Source organism: Epargyreus clarus, unplaced genomic scaffold, assembly GCF_041222505.1.
Source record: "Epargyreus clarus isolate Ecla_fem2 unplaced genomic scaffold, WU_Ecla_fem_2.2 ptg000027l, whole genome shotgun sequence".
Classification (NCBI taxonomy): Eukaryota; Metazoa; Arthropoda; class Insecta; order Lepidoptera; family Hesperiidae; genus Epargyreus; species Epargyreus clarus.
The window spans coordinates 3,128,468-3,141,487 of record NW_027332234.1 but is presented as its reverse complement, the minus strand read 5'-3'; the positions used below and the strand labels follow the sequence as shown (position 1 = coordinate 3,141,487).

Below are 13,020 nucleotides of genomic sequence, written 5' to 3'. Positions count from 1 at the left end.
AGTAGAGTTGGCAACACTAAAAACAATAACAAAAACAATGACAATATTGATTTGACATTGACATTTCTAATACCATTCGACAAATTATTTATGCTTGGTATTTTGCTGTTTAGTTGCTACAAAATACAATTTGAATCTGGATTGAATTATAACAAGTAAACATGTAAACAGTTATGTGAGCTTAGGTTTTTCTAGAAGAAATGAGTGGACTAGGAATAGATTAGTGTTTTATGTGCAGGCTAAAGGCAATATGATGAAGTTTTCGTTTCAACACCGGGCGTTTTATTGCTACCTGGGTATGAGTTTATGGATTTTCTTTTTAATAACAGGTAAGATATGACTACTATAGTGCTTAATTTATCTTGTGTAAGTCATAAGTCAATTGGTAAATTGATATGTGGACTATATGTTATGATACGTTCTTAAGTGGAATCTGTGAAAGAAAACTAGGAAATAGCAGAGTTTAACAGTATATTCAGTGCTTTGCGACCGTTCTGTGTGAAGGCTACAGCAAGAATACCGATGACATTTTCTAAATTCAAAACAGAGTGTTTCTACAGCATTCTATTTTTGGTTTACAAAAAGTATCAATATCTAACAATCTGCTGCTTAAGAACGTTCGTAATCACTTCTAAAAACTTATGTTGTTGGAATGTCTCTTGCGATTATGTCTGCATTACTGTATTAGACAGACCGTAAATTAGTACATATAAACAAACTTTTAAACATACATTTTGCCTAAAAATCATATTCGCATCACATATTTTGCTAAATTTTCCACTTAAAAATATTATGTACTTGCATCAGCAATGCATAAAGTACTGTACTTGGTTTGATAAATTCAAATTTTCTGACCAGTCAGGTAGTTAAATATAAACAATCTTTAAAACTACTTTATGTGCTTAGCTCAGATAATATAATAATTTGTATATTTCAGTTGTTTACAAATATATGTCAGTGGGTGAAGAGACTGTAGCCGTGAAAGTGGTGCCCAATGAATTTGTATCAGTTAATGATATGAAATACAAGAGGGTTTACCTGAGGGCCTGTAACCCTCCTGAGAACATTGTCAGAGGGTCAGAAGGTAACAGAATAATAGAGAATAGGCTTTTAATTTTGATTTATTATTAAATATTGTTTATTTCTTATTATTCGCATTATCTATATAATAATGTACTATTATTAATTGTTTTATTAATTAACCTTCAAGTTTAAAAATTATCTTATATAATAATATGAAATGTGCCATTTTTAAAAACACTACTACACTTTAAGAAGAATCCTAATAAACAAAACTAAAATTACGAAATATTTCATAAAATGGTGCAATGTTACCTAAGTAAAGTACTTAGCTGCTTATTAAAATAGATAGAAACATTTTGTTCACATTATTTCTGTGAATAACATAAATTTTTATTTCAATTTTTCATTTGCTTAAATTGTTTGTGTACATGTTATATTATTTACTTAAATTCTTATTTTCTTTTAGGTGCTGTAGACAATGATGCTTGGCTCCTTCAAGGGGTGTTAGCGTTAACAAGGCATGGTGATAGAGGTCCCCTCACACACCTGAGGGGTGGTGACAAGTTACCGTGCGACACTGAACCCGTGTCTTCCTTGCTCAAAAGGTAAAGCAAAAGGTATTTCTTGATTTTGTTTATTTCAACTAACAATATATTTTCAATACTAAACATGGACTTAATAAAATAAACTAAAATGCTTGTTTAGTTTTGTCTATGGTTCTACATATTGATTATCTGTTGTTGGTATTAATTTGAATCTTTAGACTGGCAATTAAAAGCATAGAGATTCTAGTTTGAATTTAGTTCTGTTGTCGTCGTGTCGTTTGCAGTGGTGTATGCTGCCACCAAAATGCTGTTTATGTATCAAGATTATTAAGATAAGATGCCTATGTTTACGAGTGATATATAAAACAAACTTCAGGGATAAACAATGTTGTCATTTTTGTCAAACAAATTATTCATGTGATTTCACAATTTAGATTTATGTAGTCATGCATACTATACCTTTATCTTGTGAATATGGTTTTAGATTTATTTATTGTTCATTTATAAAATAATATGTTAAATAAAAGGTCATTTCTAAATCTACAACATATTTTTATGACATTGGATGCAATTTTGTCTATGTGTAACAGCAGTGTTAAAAACTGCAATATTCTGGCTTGAAGAGTAGGGGAGACATACTTATTCATGGCTTTCCAATTTAGTTCTCAGGGGTAGCAACATTTTGGGTGTCAACTTCAGGTAGGAGTTTAGTGTTATATGGGGTTGATGATTACAGATGTCCATAGTCAGCAGTAGCCTTTGACCATCTGGTGGATTGCTCGTTTGCTACTCCAGTTATTTTTTCTAAAATAGGAGCTGTAGATGAGCATGCAGTTCACCTGATGGTAAGTGGCTACTGCCGCCCATAGACATCTGTAATCAACCCCAGATAGGTTTAGATATTCGTACTTGAGGTCGACCACAGATGCGCCAATTCCCCTGAGGACTAAGCTGGAACACCTAGGAAAAGTATGTCTCCCTTATCACACCCTTCAAAACGAAACACAGCAGCGCCTAACACTGCTGTTATGCAGCAGAAATAGGTGTGGCGGTGGTGTCGCCGGAGTCGCACCACCATTTTCCAAAAATATATTATAAAAATATATTGTATCATTGTAGCTATGTGGAGTTTGTGTCGAACGCGAGCGCCGGGGGCCGAGCGTGGTGGGTGGCGGGCGCGGGGCCCTTCCACAACTTCCCGTCGCTGCCCCGCGCCGCGGCCACGCGCTGTGCGCTCGGCCAGCTCACCCCGCGCGGAGTTCTGCAGATGCTAACTGTGGGTGAGCGCGCCGTCGTCACTATCATCATTGTTGATCATTATCATCATCATCTGGCGTGTTAACGGTGAGCTGGCGTGAGCGTGGTGGGTGGCGGGTGTGGGGCCCTTCCACAACTTCCTATCTCTGCCCCATGCCGCTGCCACGTGCTGTGCGCTCGGTCAGCTCACCCCGCGCGGAGTTCTGCAGATGCTAACCGTGGGTGAGCGTGCCGTCGTCACTATCATCACTGTTGATCATTATCATTATCATTTGGCGTGTTAACGGCGAGCTGGGGTGAGCGTGGTTGTGGCGGGTGTGAGGCTCTTCCACAACTTCCCGTCGCTGCCCCGCGCGGCGGCCACGCGCTGTGCGCTGGGCCAGCTCACCCCGCGCGGAGTTCTGCAGATGCTAACTGTGAGTGAGCGCGCCATCGTCACTATCATCATTATCATCATAGGGCTTGATAACATTTAACTGGGTGCTACGTGCTATCTAAAGGTCAACATACCATTTACTTATTGTCATTGTAGATCATCATTATTATTATCAACTGGTGTGATGATGATGGGCTGTTTTCAGCTAGCCGCGGGGTCGGGGATTATTGCAGATGCTGTGTGGATGATGATATCATTATCATTATCTTCATTGTTTACCTTGATTATCGTCATTATTATCTTTGTTATCACACTATGCTAAAAAGATAAAAATAAAGCAAAAGATCATAAAGATTTTTTTGTAATTTAAGGGTATAAAAAGAATTGACTTGGAATTAATAAAATTAGATTACAACAGAATAATATTAAGAAAATTGTACTTGAAATTGAATTATTATTATCGGATTGATAAAATATGTAATGTATTATATTCCAGGTAACATTTTAAAGGATGCTTACAGTGACAAATTAGGAGTAGAAAATATGGATCTGACTGGCAAGAAAGAAACAGGTTAGTTTTATGCTTCACTCATCACATATGTAAAATAATGGTAAGGTCCTATAATAAAAATGATAAAGAGAGGAAGATTGACGTTAACGATAGGCGGCGGTGTTCATTGACCAAAGTTAGCGATAGACGGTCACCGTCGGCGACGGTCCTCAAGTGACAGAGTTAGTGACCGACGATAGGCGGCGACTGTCGGCGGCACTCGTCAACTCTCGCCGGCTATCGTTGACGATGGTCGGCGATGCGGGATGTCGGTCGTGCCTAAGAGTGCATATGGTAGTCGCCAGCTGTCGCTGGCTGTCGTTATCGACTGCTGCCGACCGTCGGCTGTGGTCGGCGGTGCGGATTACCACTCGTATATTAGATCCCTTTTTTTTCATTTGTGGGGAAACCCTTCATGGGTTCCTCTTGGCTGCGGAGGCAGCGGAGAGGATACGCCGGTTTCTTACCGGATAAAACCCCACGGTGTTCATCTGAACGCCCTTTGTCGGGACCACGGGTACGCTAATAGCACTCGTCCGCGGCCCCGACGGCGTATATTAGAGCCATAAGTGAGCTTGTTACGGTTGTGCAGGCGGCGTGGCGTACAGCACGCGGTACCGGCGCACGTTCCAGTCGCTGCAGGCGCTGGCGTGGGGCGCGTCGCGCGGCGCGGCGGCGGCGCGCGAGGCGCACAGCGTCGCCTTCTGCTTCCGCCACTGCGCGTGCCAGGCGCAACACGCGCTGAACAGGTTTGATAGCTTTTGATTCGAAGGTGGTGGAATCCTTTGTGGTTTACTCCGGCTGCACCGCCACACCTATGTCTGCCTCATAACAGCGGTGTTAGCGCTACTGTGTTCTGATTTAAAGCGTGTGGTAAGGGAGACATACTTTTCTGAGGCCTTCGAGTTTAGTCCTCAGGGATAGAGGCGCATCTGTGGCCGACCTTGGATAAGAATATCTAATCCAATCTAGGGTTGAGTACAGATGTCTACGGGCGGCAGTCGCCATATACTGACGGTGGACTGCATGCTCATCTGCTACTCCTTTTTTATAAAAATAGAAAAACAGGTAATTGAAGGTATGTATAGCAATGGAGCTACCATATGATGAACTAGGCGTAAGTGTGGACGCGGTCTACACCACCAGTTTCTGCGGAGTAATGGTAAATTTTCGATGATTTTCAAATCATGCTTTTTTCCATTTCAACTATATTTTTTTTGAGTTTAACTTGATATAACATTTTACAACATTAACCCAAAACAAGTAAACATCGTATCTAGAAAATTCATTTTCAAAATTTAAAACTAAAGTTATTGTCTCTTTGTTAACTTATTTTAATATAACGTCTGTTTGTTTTCAGAAAAATAAGTACTCAAGCAAAAAGCCGTCTAGAATCTAACCCGGCTGTACGGGATCTCATCAACAAACTGTCCAAAGTGCTATTCGAATCTCAAGAGTATACGGATGCTGACGTGGTTAGAGACGCACTCCTAGCGTACATGTGTCACGAAGCACCTTTACCATGTACAGAAAAAACAAAGAAATCTCCTAAATTAGATCTGCACAAACGTAAACGGAAATTCAGAGGCGATAACCCAGCTCTACGGAGCCTCTTAGATGTAGACATAGATACATTGAATATGGAGCTCGACTATATTAATAACAATCAGTTGGATTTCAATAACGAAATAGGCCGTAAAGCCAGAGATATTATTGGCAAGTTTGATAAAGATAAACAGAAGGCTCCCTTAGATTTCGACGCACAGATGGAAAGAGAGAAACTATTATACTACCAGCAAAGGTACTTAGACAATGCGGACGGTTACGAAGACGTGGTAATAGTTAAGAAGAATTTGGACGCAGATTTCAATTTTCCGAACGATGCAAGAATCGATACGGATTTCGATGAGGACTATAGGGAACCAACGCCAGAAGTCACTGAGGAGTTTTGTATCAAGAAGGAACACGTTTTATCTCTGTTCGCGTACTTAGAATGGAGTTATCGGCAAGAAGTGAAGAATATTCACAACAGGCGCAGGGGACTGTTAATAGCGTACGGTTTAATACATAACATAGTACAGAACATGATAAGAATGATATCAGAAAACAAACCCAAATTTGTTCTTTACTCCGGCCACGATAAAACACTACAAGCGTTGATTCTGGCTCTAGGGTTGAACAGCTATCAACATTATAACATACAGTACGCGTCGCGAATGATTTTCGAAGTGTACAGAAAAAGCGATTTAAGGGACGAATTCAAATTTACAAAACGAAAAGCAGTGGCCCAAGATTTTTACTTCCGTGTCGTTTATAACGGTGAGGACGTCACGAATAAGTTAAGTTTCTGTAGAACACGACAGAATATTGTCATGAAGGTGGTCGACCCTATTGATGATATGAAGATCTATAATACTTACCTGTGTCCTATAGAGAGTATAGTTAGGTTTATACATGATGACTATTTCGCTGGGTTCAATGTTAGTAACTACAAAGACGCATGTGCTACTTACGCCGTTAATAAACACGCTTAGGCTAAGAAAACCTCTTAAATTAGGGTTTTAAGTATTTAAAATTCGCATAACAAAATATTAGCGATCTTTGTAAATATCATAGAGGGCACAAAATGATATCGTTAATTTAAAAATGTGTTGTAAGATGTTTGTATATTGATCTTCGTTTTAAAGAGACATTTTAAGGTCTAGGAATATAGAGATCTATCCAGGATTTAATTTCTAAAAGCATTTTTGTTAGATTGATATTATAAACTGCGTACTTAAATTTTCTTTTGGTAAAATTGCATATTTTTAAGTTTCATATTTAAAATCCTCCTTAAACATTAATCAGAGGCTTAGTCGTTATTATATCGTAAATTATTTATAAAGTTAAATAATCATGAAAAATTAATTTATGAAGATCTCAAATAACTTATTGTATCTTTAGAATTAGAATGACGTAAGTGTAAATACCATAAATTTAAGGAAACAATATTGGAATTCTGGTTTATTTACATCTACAGACATTGAGCGTGTCAGACACGTGCCGTGGCAGACAGATAGCATTCTAATATACAATATATGATAAATTCATTACCACTTTGGCAAAGGGGGATCTCCCGCCGGGCTAGGTGATCATACCCGGGGAGCGGCCGTGCTCCGACATTCTCAGTTCGGAGCTTGTATATATGCAAGATATTTAGAAATCTTCGATAGCGTGATTCAGCAGCGCCATCTCTTGACGAGTAGCGGGAAGCTACATCACATATTGTTTATTGATTATTGTATTGGCCATGCCTGTGTATTGAATAAGATATTGTACAGAAATATATGATCGTCGCTACCTCGGGCCGTGCCTGACACTTTAATGTATGTATGTAGATATAATTAACTGTCAGACATTTGGCTTTAATTCGCTTAAACTAATATTGTCACTACTTCTATCTAGTGTAATTTGTGATAACAACACGAAAGTCAATTGAGAATGAATGAATGGCAATTTTTAGTATTTTTGTCCGGTCATATGATAATTTTTTTGCCCTTACGTCATAGTAATTCTAAAGTTTTTTTTTATATCTCTATTAATGCCATAAAACTAAAAGTCCAAAGTCCAAATATATTAATAAATATAATATAGTAAATAGAAATCATCAAAGCTTAGTTTTAGCTGTAAAAAACAACGGCAGTAAGACTTTTTTATTTTTAGTTATAACCCTTTTTTGTCCATTGTCCTTGTAACGACAGTAATTAGTTATAATTGTGTTTGTAACTTTTGAATCTATAACATATCAAAACATATCAGTTTGAGATGTACTTACTTTTAATTATATTATAACAAATGTAAGCTTATATATACATTACGATATTTAAGATGCATATTTAACACGGCAATGGTGGATCCAGGAGTTTCGTTTGGAGTTTGTCTTGTTCAGCCGTAGGTAGCAAAAATTGTTACACTTCATAGAGACGGGCCTTCAAGAATAGGACTGAAAATATCCAAATAGGTCTGAAGTCGTTGAAAAAAGATCTCCCATTTTTTGACATTTGCGGCTCCTAAGAGGTTTTGGGGGGCTTGTGAAACAAGGTATCTTCGCTCGGCACCTGTCCTTAGATAGCGTAACGAAAATATTATGTGACCATATTTCCATTACTTTGCGAAAATATGAGTGGAAGCGCGATATTTTCAAATTCTATTTCTAAAGAGATCCGAGACAAGGAATGAAGTATTATTTTGTGGCCATATACCTTTAAATATTGTAACAAAGTTGACCTGTAGTACGCTAGAAAGGGTTTGGGTTGGTTAGTTGGGGTTAGGTTAGGTTAGACGGAGGTGCCGAGTGAATCCGTTTGGTTATGTTAAATCTCCAATACTAGCAAGGGTGCCGCCAGCCATTCATTGAGAGTCAGCTGCCTCTGTTATCGGCCCTAAGGCCGTTTGTCCACCGCCACCGTTACCGAGCCGATACCGAAAACGAGATTACTTCGGGTCGATTTCAATATGCCGTGACGGCGATAGTTTGTCCACCGCGACCGATATTGGCGGTTTATTTTGTTCCAGATGTCACGCGTGTGACGGCAGTGTATGGAAAAGTTCCAACGTGTTTTATATTGCCGACACATCGGCCCGTCAAAATCTCGGTGCCGATCTAGCGATCACGCCGATCTTCTCGAAATATCGGCGGCCGGGATGACGATGCTTGGGTGACTAACGTGCGATGGACAAGCGGATATAGTAAATGTATGTACGCTACTCGGCGCCGTCATTAATTATCGGTATCGGCTCGGTGACAGTGACAGTGGACAAACGGCGTAAACTAGAATTCCCAAGTGTAGGGTGACTTTTGAATCTCTATAAGGGAGGAGAATCCTGCCGCCTGTACCACCTTAATGCCCTTGAATACTAGCTATATTCCAATGGAGGAATAACTATTTATTTATTAGTGTATACTTAAAAGAAAGTAATAATTAGTTTTGAAATTTTATTTGTGATTTTTGCAATTTTGAGATTATTTATTACACAAATAGAAGTAATTAGAAATGTCCCGTACATATTGTGTGTTATGTCTTCTCTATAAAACTGTAAAAACATTTTTTTAAAAGAGAACATTTATTATTGTTATGATCATCATCTTCATCATGATTACAATCTTTCATGTTTAAGTAAAGCCAATAAGAGTAGCAAACTGAATGTAGATTTTATAGAAAAAATAGTATCAACTGATTTATATAAAATACGAAAATTGGCATTTACGAGTTGTAATTATGATTTTAAAGATATTGTAATGGTTTAGATCTAGGTAATAGATCAAGATACCGTGTGGAGTAATAATAGTGAGGAAAAATCGTATTTAATTGATATATATTAGGAGTATATGTTATGCACATTATTATATGTTATATTATACACTGTTAATTCTATGTGAGAGTGTAAATGAATGGTAAGAAAAAAGATGCCATTTAGTAATTATTTCAACGTTTCTTAAATATCTTCTCGAAATACGCAATAAAGCTTATGCTATATAACGCACAAAAAGTTATTACACAGTTGTTTTTGTTTAAAACAAAAAAATGCTATGGTAAAACAGTGCTATGGGAAATGCGGCTTTATATTTATTTATTATTGCAAAAACTTAATTCCGATCTCATTATTATGAATAGATTTAGCTTATACAAAAAATGTTTCTGTTAATAATGTACTTATTAATTATCTATACTACATATCCACGTCACCTAGAGAGTCAACGTCAAAAAATACTTTTTTACCCCCTTTAATAAGTAAACCGTATAGAAATTTTCTCATGAAACTTTAATACGGCCTTGTACCATGTACTTAATATAATCGTTATTATATTAAACCCTTTACCGTCCTAACAGCAGCATCCAATGCAGTTTTAACAGCATTATGAACACAATGTTTACCTACACAGCACGTGTTAATCAATTCTAATTCCAAAATTTTGTGGTGATTAAGATTCAAACATTGTATCTCCATTTCGAGAGGCCAAACTCATTGCAGAGCTATTACTATTTTGTAATAATTATTCGCTTCTATAAACATGACAACTACCTTTGTTTGCATTTATAACGAATATATTTATCTCAGTTCCCGAGTCGCCAGTTTGCTTGAAAATAATATTTTCATAATTATGTATTAATAATTTATCATTGTGTTCGTACACGCTAAATCTCCGAAGTCACTACACCCATTTTAATATAATTTTGTTATTGTCTATGGCTGTTTCCTATTGGTTCCAGCTTGATAGAGGATACTTTAGAAATCGATAGGAGGCGCTATTAGATATATTTTTTGTGGCAGGCTAACATATTCGCAGGTCCACTAGTATCTTTGTTTTTTATTGTTCCTTTTTTAATTTAACTAAAGGCTGTATTAATATTTCTTTTTCTTTACTTAATTGTAATTTTATGTTCAGTCGTGTATGGTTTATCTAATTTATTGTATTTTTATCGTAAAAATGTAATAATAAGTATGTGTTTTGAACATATCTAAATACATCACAAAATAAATGTGCAATATTAATAACGAACGACGTTTTATTTGAATGTTCTGTCTTCGTCGAAGGATGAGTAAGTTTATTATATAATAGTGTATAATAATAATAATAAGAGGCACCGACGAATAACTCCCAGGGTTTTAAGGCTCGTTATGACCGAGGCTAATTCACCTTAACAAGTCAGCTGTAAATCCATTGTTATCTTTCAAAAATATATATTTTTTGATGATTACTGCCACTCCGTTTGTGGTCAAATCCAAGAGGAATTGAAGGAACTTAACTCACTTCATATATGAGAGATTAAGACTGAGGACTATAAGTTAGAATGTCCCGTGTAACACCCACAGCCTTAACCCTGAAGGTGTTCAAACCAGAATAAAGCAGCGCGACACTTCTTTTATAAGTCCACAACCATTTCTGCCTTAGCAGAAATGGTTGTGGAAGTGGTAAACCTAAAAAATGTTCTTTATAAAACCGGCAAGTTTTATCGTTCATTTATGAACCAAATGGTTATGTATTACTTGGGCATACATGCACTTGTTTACACATATGGTAGCTCGGTCAACACAACATTGGCTCAAGTGTGGCGTTGGCATTCTTCATAATAATGTTTAGCTCATGCAAAACAAATGACTCACTCTCTATTGCTGAATGAACTTTATTGTGCACTTGTGTTGAATTTATTGTAGGTACACGTGTTTTGACACACACATTGAAGTATTTCATTTGTTTGCTTGTATTGATTTAGTTTTGAGTTCAATATTACTTCTTTTTAATTAGGTAGGTGTTGAGCATTCATAAGCGTATTTGTCTCGCTTGTTGAGCGTTTTGTCTTTTGCTACCATAAAATATTGAATATTAAGGACTTATTAGTTAAGGATTATTGGACGGACAAGGACTAAAACACTGTATTTGAGGTGAAAGACGTTGGATTTTACGCTTGTTTCGTAGCCTCAATCGTTGTAATTTTCACTCAAAGATAATGGATAGACGCATCAGATAGATATTCATTCGAAATTTTTGAGGTTTCCAGAGGTATGTAACTATGTAGGTACAAATAAACGAGCTCAATGGTCTCCTAGCCAAAGACTCAGGAAAGTGATTTCTCCGTTTAGCTGCTAGATAAAGCCTACAATTTTTAACAAGTTGTATTGATCTGGAACTGGTTAGAATAGGTTTCTCCTATTTAGGAGTAGTTCCTCGTAATTATCCAAATTACAAAGTTTTATAAGTTTTATAAGTTAAACAAATTACAAATTTCCCGTTTAAAATTTCTGGCACCACACAGCCAATGTGATTATGACGTAGTTCTTAATTGATAAAACAATTCATCTATTTTGGTCTCCAATTCTTCCTACCCATTTTTTCCTAAGATTACCTACAGTTGCGTTAACTAAAGTAAAAGCATTGCATTAGCAAATAAAGACATTTTCCCTTTTTACAATCTTTAGGAGTTCCTAACTTTTCAATATATTGATTTATTTTTATTTGGGAAACATACAACGCAATATAACAATTAAAATAGGTTATAAAATAAGGGCACATAACAGTAAAGTTTCCACTAATATATTTCTCACTGTCATATGTAGAATTAGAGGCATGAAAACAGAAATCAAGTAAGCTTAGGCTATATTTATTCATATGTTCTTGTTTAATATCGTGTAAATATGTTAGATTGACTGAAGTAGGCATTACGTAATCAAATAATTTCTTCAAACTCATATTCATAGTAACCTTGGCAGTGACCGAATTTATGCAACTGAAGGTTACGTCAGTCACGCATTGCTGATTCACAACGCGCTTCAGCACATTACGACGATAGCAATGGGTAGCTGGTAGGCACTAATGGACCGCAAATGTTTTGTTAAAAGTAAGGTGAAGTGTTGAGTGGTAGAACCCTTTGCGGTTCGACTCCGGCAGCACCACCGCCACACCTATTTCTGCCTCATAACAGCGATGTTGAGCGCTGCTGTGTTCTGATTTGAGGGTGTGGTAATACTTTTCTGAGTCGTTTCAGGTTAGTCCTCAGGGGTAGCGGCGCATCTGTGGCCGACCTCACGTAGAAATATCTAATTATATCTGGGGTTGATTACAGATGTCGAAGGGCGGCAGTAGCCACTTACTTACATCAGGTGGACTGCATGCTCGTCTGCTACTCCTATATTATAAAAGAGGTGGTAAATGAAATAAAATATGAAAGTACGGAGTTGTTTCCTGTGGCTGTACCATCGATTTAACTACCCTGTATATAATAATACTCTATGGATTTAACTAAGTTAGAAAAGTTAAGCGTCCCTGTTTTGTGGAAGTGTTTCGACTTAGACTTGAAGGGTAGAGAAATCTAGTTAAGTCAGGCTTTGTCATAAAAACAATCAGTCCACAATAGCTATGTAGCTATGTAAGTACTTAAAGACATAGTGAACAAGAAAAATATAAAAATGCTTTCCAATATTTTGTTGATAAAGAAGAGATGTCTGATAGATATTGGATTGTCGGCAGTTAGTTTGTCAAGTCTATTGAGGTAGTCACCGACATAATCACAGGATAGATGACCAAAGTAACCTTGGTGGTACGACCGAGTTAGACCGAGATGCGGTTAACATCTGCATATGAAGTTAACCTTGACAGTGACCGATTTCACGTACCCAAAGGTGATTGAAGGTTCCATTGGTCGCGCGGTGCAGATTCTTCACGCTTGATCATACTTCTATTGCGATTTTTCTACACTAATATCATAAAGAGGAAAACTTTGTTTGTTTGG

The 13,020-nt window shown here is 37.1% G+C and overlaps 1 protein-coding gene across 1 annotated transcript; it reads left to right on the top strand.

Moving 5' to 3' along the window:
• Positions 1-70: 70 nt before the first annotated feature.
• LOC140753857 (2-phosphoxylose phosphatase 1) lies at positions 71-8,434 on the top strand. The gene is made up of 7 exons (XM_073088661.1): positions 71-329; positions 938-1,084; positions 1,490-1,628; positions 2,688-2,848; positions 3,698-3,772; positions 4,344-4,500; positions 5,112-8,434. Exons 1-7 carry the CDS (start codon positions 251-253, stop codon positions 6,283-6,285), a joined length of 1,932 nt encoding a protein of 643 aa, XP_072944762.1. The 5' UTR covers positions 71-250; the 3' UTR covers positions 6,286-8,434.
• Positions 8,435-13,020: the final 4,586 nt, after the last annotated feature.